The sequence below is a fragment of the Argentina anserina genome, chromosome 2 (genome assembly GCF_933775445.1).
Source record: "Argentina anserina chromosome 2, drPotAnse1.1, whole genome shotgun sequence".
NCBI lineage: Eukaryota > Viridiplantae > Streptophyta > Magnoliopsida > Rosales > Rosaceae > Argentina > Argentina anserina.
The window spans coordinates 14,830,114-14,842,859 of NC_065873.1; the positions used below are offsets into that span (position 1 = coordinate 14,830,114).

At 35.3% G+C, this 12,746-nt stretch overlaps 1 protein-coding gene across 1 annotated transcript; it reads right to left on the reverse strand.

The window, feature by feature from the left end:
* Nucleotides 1–691: 691 nt before the first annotated feature.
* On the reverse strand, nucleotides 692–5,121 carry LOC126784011 (translation initiation factor IF3-1, mitochondrial-like). Its single transcript, XM_050509525.1, is given in 9 exon segments — nucleotides 692–1,193; nucleotides 1,195–1,412; nucleotides 1,509–1,571; nucleotides 2,582–2,650; nucleotides 3,005–3,064; nucleotides 3,540–3,640; nucleotides 3,896–3,961; nucleotides 4,472–4,568; nucleotides 4,830–5,121. Coding segments are annotated over 9 exon segments (1,365 nt in total). The 5' UTR covers nucleotides 5,019–5,121.
* Nucleotides 5,122–12,746: the final 7,625 nt, after the last annotated feature.

The following is a 12,746-nucleotide window of genomic DNA, read 5'->3' on the forward strand; positions in this document are numbered from 1 at the left end:
TCTTTCCATAGAAGTTGATGTGTGACGCATCAAACTACTTACGCCAATGCACAATTGAATTCTTGAACTAGAGAAATGAGCTTTAGTAGTGATTTTTAGCAGACTTGTGCGTAGCTCTAAGGCAGAGGAAGATCTTCTACCGGATTGAGCAAACTCTTTTCATCGCAGGTTTATATACTCCTTGGCTTGCGAACATCATCAACTACAATGTCATTCAGAAGGTTCTATAAAACTCTAAAGAATCGATTTATCAATATATGATCAAAAAGTTGATAAACCACATTACCATTGATTGGCAAATCCTCACGGAAGTTTCACTAGAGCCTCACTCTTATTATTCAAACCAGATATCACGACACTCCACGGGTGTTCTGAAGAGAAGTTTCAGTCCAGTACAGTGGTTCTTGATGTTTCCTAAATTGCAAACCAATATAATGCCCGAGTATTATTTCATCATGCAAAACTAGCTTACAAGCTTTATCGTTTACAAATGTGGTTGCAGTCAAAATCATTTTAAACTGCAGACTGAATGGAAGTCATTAATAGTTTAATACTATAATATACGGACAGATCAAAATCTCACCACACCCCCTTGTAACCCAAATGCATGCGATTATGAAAAGTTGCAAATAATTATTGACACATACAGCAAGATACTTTGTAAATAATCATCTAAACATGGTCTGCATCTTTAGTTTGGTGGGTTATCAGTGTCTGTTCCTGGTCTTTGGCTGCTATAAGGTCTTGAACTCGGTGAGTTTGGATTTTCCGGAAACCTATCCCGTACATCTTTCGCAGAACTATTGCCTGTTGAGTTGCTAAATATCCCATAACCAAGTCCAGGTCCTCCTGGAGAACGAGACCGAAGAGGAATACGACTACTTAATGATTCTTGCTTGGGCCCTGCAGGGCTGGGAGGATTAGAACTACGTGGTTCTTGCTTGGGAACACCTTTAGGAAGAGGAGCAGAGTTTCTAAATGCCGATGGAGTAGCTCTGTTGGTATCTCTCGCTGGCGATGAGGAAAGCACGTCTGTTGGTGCTTCTCTTCTTTGATAAGGAATCTGCTGCTCTCTCATTGATGGTGAGAAATGTGGAATTGGGATTTCCCTACTTTGATAGGGAAGTTGGGCCTCGCCCTTATGTGGAATTCCTTTCTTACTATCCATTTCTCTTGTTGGTGAAATCTCAGCTAGCCATACCAGAAGATTCATGCGGAGGGAGTCGAACTGTGTCTGCTGTTGTTGTAACCCCAACACCATCATCACTAGCATTCTCAGGTTTCTTTTTCTCTTCAGCCTTTTTCTTCACGCCAGCCTTTGGTGGACCGAACTTCACATGCCTGACCATTATATACGACTCTTTTCCTCTTCCTACAGTAGGATCACATTCAATACACGCTGTGTCTTCTATCTGCAAGCGGAACATACATCTTACTTGGAGAAAAGGAAGACTCATACTAATGACATTGACATTGAATACAGTGAACAAAAGAACATCTGGCCATACCAGCGCAATGAGACCAGAGAAAACTGCATCCAAGTTCCGACCTTCAGAATCCGAGGCAGTACACTGATTCATATTCATGGAACACAATTAGCCAAATGATAGTCCAATGAAAGCCTCTGTAGGATTCTGTGAATAGATTTAACTAACTGTAAGTGGAAAACAACTCAAATCTCCCATGAATATAAGAGGACGCATGCATATATAAAACAAAGCAGCTATATAGAATATTAAATAAATATGGGAATGCATCAGTATTTTTTTGGGGAAGAGGTACAAATCTATAAGTCACTCTTGTACATTAATGAACAAAATTCAGTACCACGTTCTCGGTTAGCTCATGATATAGTTTTTGCATTTCCACATTGGCAAGGGATCTTTCAAAATTTTAATGTCAACAGAATGAGGACTGGTTAAAATGTGAAACACCCAATGACAATAAGGCCACAAAAAAGGAAATTGCGAACTTGTCTAAATCACTATCAAATATATTCTTGCTTACTAATATTCAGCTACTTCAAAACCTCATATACTCTTGTAGCTCAATGATAGTTACAAGTATTTTGGTACCTGTCTAAAAGTCATCATGTTGTTAGAATTTGATGGAATACATTAAGCCATTAAGGCTTGAGGTTCAGCAACTTTTTTGACCCAACATGGCTATTCAAATACAAAAGTACTCAAAGACCTGAACCTGAACCTAAACTGACACTACTAGACTTCAACTGTCAGGATTCGGGAGTTATTAGGAGTAAACGGGATTAGGATACTGAGAATAACATAATAGGATTATTATTTGATCTTGATTATTTTGAGGCTGCTTGATGGACATAAGTGGTGGCTAGTTGTATAATTTTCAAGAGAAAACATGCATTAAAGTTTAGGAACAAGAAACAAAGGAACAAAAAGGAGCAGTGGTGCAGAGAGAGAGAGAGAGAGAGAGAGAAGAGTCAGCCACGTACTTATGTCTTTCCTGATGAAAACACTCATAGTTTCATAGCAACAAGAACTTATTAACTATATATGCTCATGCTTCCCTTGATTAATAGAACTCCATCACGAGATCCAAAATGTACCTTCACTCGGTAACCCTTGTCCATAAATTTTATCACCCTGTCTCCTTTCATCTTGAGATCCTTTGCCTCCTGAAATCAGTTGCAGCACATATGTTGTAACATCAGACTGCCCAATCTATCTCAACTAAGCCTTAACAAAACACAAGTCCAATTCACAAAATTTTCAAATAAATGATTAAATCAGTAAAAAGAAATTGACATGTGACAATGCTTTAGTTTAAAAATGAACAGGCTAATTACAAGTCAATCACATTTGACATGTGCAGGCTTATGAGGAGGATATCCAGATAAGGAAATATCTTCTGAAGAGAGTAACTCCTTACTTGATATAAGGACCAAGCACATTCCCTTTATTTTGAAATATAAGGCTGCGTATCAATCAATGGTGGCATGAAATCAAGAACAGATCATTGAAGAACTTACAGTCTTTGGTGAAAACTTGACTTCCTTAGTGTCTGAACGCAAAGTCTTAACTTCCTTAGACTGCATGTATTAGAAAATTGATTAGGACAGGGTTTAGCCATGTCAATATACATCTTTCAGGAACACGGGAGCTTAAGCTAAAAGCAAGAGGACTAAAATTAAGTATATATGGCCCTTCAAGCTGTAACCATTTCAAAATTATATGAATTAGTTCACAAACTTTGTTAGACTTCTAATTTAAACCTTATAACCTAAGCGATGCATCCATCTATTGGTCAAACTAGGCCATTTTACCAGTTGCATTATTATTGTGTCTTGGGTGTAGTGAACACGACAAATAGAAATTTACTGCAGTAATTTGGCGAACTCATAAACGAATTTATATCTCGAAAGGGAGGAAGGGAGGTGAATTATTATTGGGGGTCATGTGTTTATTGATCACGATGAATAGAAATTGAGGACGAGAGGGAGGGAGCCATAATGTGAAAATCTAACAGCACCAAACCTAAAGAGACAAAAACAGTATATAACCTACCTTAATTTTAATTCGCTCTTTCTCCCTTAGTACTTGTTTATACCTCTCTTTGTGGTAATCCATGATTTTACAAACAGGAGGATTACTTGAGTGTTGAACCTGTAAAATATACAATAAAATCGAATAAATTCTTCGATCGACAAAGTAATATCAATTTATGAAATTTAAGTAGTTACAATTCAAATATTCATCACAAGTAAAGAATAATGCTATATTTAAGAGTATCATAGTAGATATGAAGAAAATATTGGCTTGACATAAACTCTCACTCGGAGTTTGTATAAAGAATAGAGAAAAAATATCAATCATTGTTCTAAGGAAAAATTGAATGGTCATATGATTTTAAAAAATTATCTCAACTAAATCCATCTCAAGTTTCCTTGCACGTTGCACGGCTTCACTCTTTGACATGACAAAATGTTCTGCATATGTAATAAATTAGAATGACATCTAATAAAGGTTCACCACACTCCTAAAGTTTAACACCCTAAGCTCATCATTCTCTTATATCCACAGGTTCATAAAAACAACATGACGCATTCTGTTTATATTTTTTCTCTTTTCTGCTTTGATCCTACAGCTCCCAAATATTTGCCAACCAGAGCATATATCTGTTTCACAGTAACTTTCACCCTATGAGTACGCAGATTAAAACCACCAAGTCACATTGACTGGCTGTGATTAGTTGTATTGTAAAGTTTGTTATTAATTTTCTCTATCATTGATCAGGAATCCGGTTGACACTCATTTTCCTTCTTGTGCTTGATTATTTTTTTTAATTTGAAACATTATTCATGCACCCTAAACATAACCCTTAATAACATTAGGTCATTAGCATACAGCCTAAAACAATTCATCTTCACATAGAAATAAAGCTTCACAATCTTCCATCCGCATAGCAATACCAACTCTCACAAAGAACATAATAATACCTTCACCCACAACAAGCCTAATAACATCGGCTTCAATATGCTCACTCAGCCTCGGACCACCCAAGCCCTGCTCTGCCTTCTTTGCATTTCCATTTGCCTGAAATCCAAAAATAGACACACATTAAAAACGACACCAATCTGCATAACCAACACCACCACAGCCCAATCAAAACTAGCAAAAACCCAAAATGAAAGTTCACAAAATCTTCAAACTTTCTGCTTAGTAACTCAACTTTAAGTTTTCTGTCTTCCCAACATTCCAAACCAATCAACAAAATCATACAATAACAAAAACCCAACATCAAAATTGTACCCTTTACAGAATTACATAACTATATAATAGCCCAAGTGGGTTTACCTGAACAGGAGCAGCAAAAAACCTAACTTGACGACAACCAGGGAGATACATCAATGGGTTGTCTGAAACGCATGGTATGGAAACAGTTGGGTTCAGCAGAGAAGAAGAAGAAGCATAAGGAATGATCTTAATATGATGGGCTAATTGCCTGAGCTTAGATTGAGTGAGTCTGCCGCACCAAAAAGCCATCTTTGTCTCTGTTTTATTGGTTTCAGATATCAAATCTCAGCATTAAAGTTCCCCACAGAGAGTGTCAAAGGAAACCTCACAGGGAGGAAGTGAGGAGGTTTCAAGAAACCAGGAACAAACGAAATTAAACACGCCCGACTTATTCGGGTGTCGGACTGACTGGGTGTGCTAACGGTATCGATGGGTGCGAGTGTGCGATGCTGTTTTTGTGTTATGATGAGAAGAAGAAGAAGGCTCTTGTTGGTGTAGTGGATTTTGGGCCTGAATTTGGGTGTGGTGAGTACATATAGCAATATAGCATAACTGCACCAAGTAATGAAGTAATGATGTCTATGATATGATAAACAAGCTTTAAGATTGTCCAATAAGCTTGTGCTGGTGGGTTTGGTTAATCTTTCGGTGTCATCATGGTTAGTCTTCAGCCTGCATTGATATTGCATAGTTATTAATATATCAAGGTTGAAGGTGATCTTTTTTCACCCGTTTAGTGGTATTTTTTCACCCGTTTCGGGACGAAATCGGGATGGCACTTGCGTTTTTTTAATTTTAGTCTACCGAAATTAACCCCGGTCGGGATGAGATGGGCCAAATCTCACCGTTCTAAAGAAATTGAATAAAATCTTTATTTTTATTTTTTCATCAATAAATTTACATTCAACAATGAAATTTTAACAAAAAAATGCATATAATATTATAAAGTATTACCAAATACCATATTATGTAGATGGTTTAACTCCGAAAGTTATGAAGAACATGAATTGTTTTTATTTTGGCACAAAATAAAATAATTTTTAAATTTTAATTAAAAGTGAGACGGGATTGGATTAAATGGAACTTGAATTCTTCGTCTCACATCACATCCCACCACAATCAAACGGGGCGAAATTGACGTTCCTAAATTTCAATCTCGTCCTATCCCGGTAAATTTTGGGATGCAATCGGGACGGATTTAGAATCACGGAAATTTATGCCCACCCTTACTTTATCCCTTTGTGGATTCGACTCGCGTGTCCAGATATGGGAGGACTCGGTTTTTTATATCAGTGTCAATCTATTCCAATTGTTTCCCAATTAGTGGTTACTCTACACCAAAACAACTTAATCAACTACTAGTGTATACTTTCATGAGAGTTTGTGTGTTTGCACACTTAAAGTGTATTTGGGCACTTACCAATTAAATTATGGGTGTTCATGCGTGGGTTCATCACCCTTATTGCCACTATTAATGGTTCTTGGTTACGGTTGCGATTCTTGGTTCTTGGTTCTCTTTCATCAAACACATCTCCTTTATGTATTGAGTTTCAATGGTAGTTTGTATAATGTTGTTATGTTAATTTATGGATTTCCATATGAACTGTGCCTTGGGATTAGATTGGCATATGTTATTCGGGTTTTTAATAGTACACTCTGCTATACGGTGATTGTGACGTTAATGATGGTGAGCATTGGTGGTGGGTATGGTGGATTGTTTGTGTTTTATATTGTAGGTTCATTGACCCATAGATCAGTGAGTTGTCAGTTTCTTCTCACTTTTTTTACTTTGATCGAGTTAGTGAGGTTTAGCGTATGTGCCGGTCTTGTAATTTGGCTCATCTTTTAATTAACGAGTTTATTAATTTCCCTCCAAAGAAAAAGTTTAAGGTGATCCAAAGTAGGTGATCCCAACTTCGAGTAGTCATGCATGACACCAAACTTCTAATTGCACAATTTGATTCTATTGAGCTCCACGTACCATAATTGGCGTGAAGCTTTAGAGTTTAGAAAAATTGCATATGATCATAGAAAAATTGCAATGATAAGAGTATGTACTTAATGGACAACGAAATTCCCAAACCGCTCATAAGTAATAACAGATGAAAAAGAAGGGAAAGCACGTTCTATTTTTCAAGCAATATGATGTTAAGTTGTCATGGATGACATCTTAGGATTGGAGACATAATTAATTAGATTTTACCACGATTTCATTGTCAATTCGACACACTTTTTGAGTTTTAACTTGACTGTTTAGCTAAGCTAAGACCACTAACTATTTTACTTGACGTACCCTAGCTCTCACAGTCAGTTCTTACCCATACCTGCATAAACACATTTCAAATTGAGAAGAAAACGATACAAACATCCCTTCCTTTTTTTAATTAGGTAGATCATCTACCACTAACCAAATTCATTTATTCATAAAATGACAACTACGTTCAAGGCATGCCTCTATTAACTTTAATAACAATTACAAACTGATTCATATCTTGTTAGCTACGTGGAACCCTTTATTAATTCTGGCTAGCTCTTTCTCTGATTTGACAAGCTGATGAATCCCACATTACCCAATATAAGACATGCACACTGTTCTGCTTCTAGAATGGGCCTGTATAATATTCCAATGGATGGACCTAGAAAAATATAATTATCAAATAAAGATATAATCTTGTTTAGCCGGCTGATTAAGGAAGATCATGCATGCCAAGGTCTAAAGGTGCTTTTATGAATATGAATACCAAAGTCTAAAGTTCGGGCTGCTTTTCGATCTACTAGAAACTGATGATTATTGATCTGTTCTAGCTAACTCATTCTAATTCTTACATTCCATCTAGACACCAATAAGAGGGTTTTTTTTTTTGAATTAATGACATAAATATTAGAGACTTGCAGATCAAGAAAACAAAAAAAGACCGGTCGTCCAAACTTCCATAATTTTCATGCAATGGTTCTATTTGTATAACGCACGCACCTTGCTGGATAATAATATTTCTGATTGAATCTGCAAAGTAATCAAGAATAGTATGATTTTCATTACAGGATGAAACAATGGTCTTGCGAAAGCAGCTGCTGGCAGCAGTTAAATAGAGCTATGGCTAGGTACGATGCAAATACTCTCTGAAGGCAGCTACCTGTACATGATCAATCATCGATCTCATTTTCCAGATTTACAATGGGTGGCTGACCCAGTTTTATTTGCATTCCTACATAAAGAGTGCATGGCTGCATGCGAAATTGCGAATAGTGAGACTCCTTCAGAGCAAAACTTGGATACATCGATCGAAGTATCGATCAACTCTCGATCCCTCGGCATAAACATATATAGACAACTACCCTTTAAGTAAAAATTGAATTGCATGTAAAATTAGCTGATGAATGTAAACGAATGATATCTAGCTAGGAAGACAAATTAAGTTTAGGCATTTGCAAAATATGAGACACTTAAATCCTACTTCTAAGTAGCTAGGTTTCTCTTATTACTGATATATAGGATCAATTAATATCAGCACACCAACTTAATGGGGTTGATTATGATCAGGTTTTCTGTCCCTTTCGATCTAGTTTCTATATTTTCCCGTGATGTTGGGAGCAAAACTTACTAAACCTACATATCAAACGTTCAAGGCGACAATTTCCAACCAGGTATAAGCAAACTGTACGTCGACTCTAATCGGCCAGAGATATACAACACGATAATATTGCTTTCTGTATCCTTGGATACGAGCTCTCAATTACACTCTCATATTAGATAACATGTATTATTTGCAAAACATACGTTAATAAAATGTATCCCACATTGAAGATCAAACTAAATAAAACTAAAGAAAGTGAGGAAGCTAGTCATTGATCGATGTTGCCGGCCGACCGTCAAACTCTATATATGAATTACAAGGGAATCAGCCCTAATATTTCTCAATGGCATTTGCCTCAGATAATACCTATACGTGCTAGATTATAGTTGAATCCAAAATTGGAGCTTTTCTGTTAGTCTCAGGGGTCAATCTTATGTAATGTTAACCTAAAATTTATATCCAAAAACACAGTACGTCGCATACAACACATGACACATTTGACATTTCTTGAGGATTGATTCCACTACTACTCTCGAATGATATATCAAATCCATTATTCTAATTGCATCTAATTTATCTTTTGAAAATTGACCTTTCCTTCTACTTAGTTGATGATAGATGGAGAGGTCACCTGACTTTTATAGAGGTCAGTGGAATCCTGCGTTAGCAATTTGGTAGACAATAATATCTCTTTTTTAATTAGTAGGATGAATTTATATCATATATTATATTGATGATTGAGTTTTTAATTAATGTATCCAATCGATCTTTTAGTAGAATGAAAGACATTTTGAAGCATTGAACTTAATTATCAAACTTGCGCAAGATAGTACGTCAAGAAAAATATGCTATATATATTGTTCTTATTTGGGGAAAAAGAAAGATACTGTATATAAAGATTTTGAATTCTTAATTTTTCTCTGAATTGTTTTCGGATTGAGACTCTCCGATCCATCCTAGTTCGTGTATTGGTTTGAAGGTCAATTTTCTTGTCATGACCTTTTGAAAGCCAATAAACAACTTTATATGTATAACAAAATGATATAATTTTCCCATACTACCTTCCTTCCCAACAATATACATTACTATGTTATGATACCACGGGTTACAATATTATGTCTTAGTTTATGGTATGATTATAAGTGAATTAGAGTTTTATATAACCGGTTTAAGTGGCTAGAGATACAAAGAGAGAGAGAAAAAATAGAATGAGAAGAAGATGAGAGAATGAGAAAAAAAAAATTATACACAGTGGTAGTCGAGTAAATAAGCGAAAAAACAGGGTATAAACCGAGCTGAACCATTAGAACCGACACTGTTTATAACCGATGAACAGTGTATCACCAAATAATAAGTAGTAAATTATGTAATCATAATACAGATTCCTTGTTGACCTTAAACATCATATGTTTCAGCATGGAAACAAATTGATGAGTTTGATTAATTCAAATCAAAGCCCCACTACATTTGGATTCATGTATCTCTCGTCGGCCTGCATGCATGTCTTTCTCAAATCTCAGATTAAATCTTATGCTTATACTCAAGATCATATAGTAATTTGACCATTCTAAGCATCTTATATGAATATGGTATTCTTCTAATTAAGTAAACAATTCCTAAATTAACTCCAATATGCATCACAACATACATCATCCATATTTCACATGTTATAAGATCAGAACTTAGCTTTCACCGTTTCTAAGCAGTACGTGGGGGGAAGTTTGGGAAAAAGGAGTTCATACACATTCCAAGTCAGTAGTCGAGGTGATGTAGCACCAGGCGTATCACACCCCAATCAAACAGGTCCAAAAAATAAAGACGGGTAGGGTCTTTAGGTCAAAAAATAAAAAATAATGCAAAACTTGCTCATATTATTCATGTAATGTAGAAAAAAATTAAATAAAAGAAACATGTAGAAGCTATTCAGGGTTGGCTTTAACTAGCTAGCCCCCCGCTGCAATGGTCTAAATATCGTTTTCAGCATCGTATCGGTCGAGAGATAAAACGATATATCGGGGGATATATCGGTTTTATCGGATTTGCTTATTTTCAATAAAATTTATAAAATTATACTTAAATATGTATCAAATAAACTAAAAAAACGGTACTAAGTAAACTAAAGAAAATAAATACTTGATTTAATGACAACTAAAGTACACGAACGACATCTAATAATAAAAATAGGTATTTAAAAATAATTATTTAGACTTGAAATTCATCATATATATTTAAAATTTATATAAATTAAAAATATATATGAAACAATGAAGAAAAAAAATAAGTTTTTTTTAAAGAGGAAATAAATATTAAAAATTTAAAAAAATTTGAAAAAAAAAATTAAAGTTTGACCGATATTTGACCGTTGACCATCATTTTTGCGTTGACCGATAAATTTTGACTTATATGCTCTTATCGTATCGGATTCGAAATATCAGCGGGGATATATCGCCGATATATCGGCGATATCGCCGATATTTCGAACAGAAACTAGGACATGCTAGCTCTTTCTTATAAATTTCATAGCTGAAAATTATAATTCATCACTTAGTGTAACTCTTATTCAACGAAATAAGGTGCGGTCATACTACTAATACTGTACCGGATCCATCAAAATTCTCGAGTTAGAAATTATATGAAGTATATATGCACATGGTTATATTAGTATTAATGATGAAGTGATGATCATAATCTTAGTTAAATGCATAAGGAATAATTGGAATTTTCCACATTAACAGATTAATAATCCACAGTATATGGTGTAAAACAGTGTTTTTTCTTTTTTTCTGTATTGACTGAATAATACATAGTCAAGTTCATTAATAGTTGCTCAACCTAGGCTCTGAGGTTCATTGTTTCTATTTGGGACATGACATGCACTGATGACTGTCTACAGATTTGAGTTGAAAGACTTGAAGAACATTATCACTCTTCCTGATATCTGGTTGTTGGGATACTGGATAAGGAATAGTCGACTTCATAAGTGATAGCCTGGTCACTATATCCATGCTGTCAATGAATGTGTTTTTCTTAATTAGTTGATTGAGAAGCCCTATCAACAAATTTGTCTTATAAACTAGTTTTTCTATCGAGTGATCAAATCAAGGATTCATTTAGTAACGGTACATGTTGCTAAACCAGCAAGTAACTAGCTATTGATGTGATGTGGATAGGGATTGTAGACTGGTTCAATATAAATACTTACATGTATAGCTCATCCTTTGATTACCAAAGGACATTGACTCGATCTCCCCTCCTCATTTGCTCATCCATAATAGGATAGCCTCAATCATTTAGGTCTTTCATTGAGGTTCGATCTTATTATCCCACACGTACCGAAAAGAGATTAATTATGAATTGAAACTGAGTTGAGGAAGGCAACTTATTTGAGGTTTTGACCAAAAAAAAAAAACTTATTTGAGGTTAGCGGGTTGGCGAGTAGTTTTAATCCTATTAGCTATAAATTAAAATTGTTTTTCTTTTTACTGAGTTTTGAATATGTTTTTGGTAATACTAATTTTGTGGCAGATGCTATTGATTATATTTCTTGGTCGCTCTAGTGATTCCCTTTTGTATTGTATTAGAAAGATAGGGTTTCTTTTGAGACTTCTAAACAACTGCCTTTAATTTTGACATTGTGAACTTTGGTTGTCCTAGGCTTTAGTTCTAAAAGATTTTTCTTCTACAAAAAAAAAAAACTGTGTTTAGCAAGGGTGACTTCTATTGCTCCTAGTAGAAATATCTCCTAGAACTTGCGGATCCAAATACTTATAGTCACCCACAAATTATTATACATAGTTTCTTTGAAGCATTTCATCGAAGCTTAAGGTAGATCTGAAAGGATGTATAGATCTGTATTCTCTACTTGGGTAAATTTAGTGGTATCAAATGTTCTAGCTAGGGTTTACTCGTCATCAGCTACACTTGTACCTCATACATTCATGACAAAGATGGATGGGGTTTGCATAATTTGATTATTGTACTTTCTTTTTCATATGGGTATAGGCTATCTAAATTAAGTAGGACCATGTTGAAACTGAGTCCCAAATAATTTGGCTAACCAGTTGGTCTTATTGTCAAGTGTGAAGGGTTGCAATACAATTACAAAGAGATGAGCCTAGCCATAGGACAGAAGAGGAGGTTAAGATGTCTCATTCTATTCACATGGCAGTGGCACACACACACGATTTCTTCAAGCTTCCAGATATGTCAATTGTGTCTAAGGTTGTTGTACGGCCTACCTGTAGTACTACCCCATCCCTTCCCTCTATATGAATTTTTACAAGGCCCTGGATCTCTGGGATTCAACCAAACCAAATTCAATTCATTCATTCATGCATTCATTTATTCATTCTAATCATGGAGACTAGTCTTTCTCTTTCTCTGACACACTGAATTTATATGT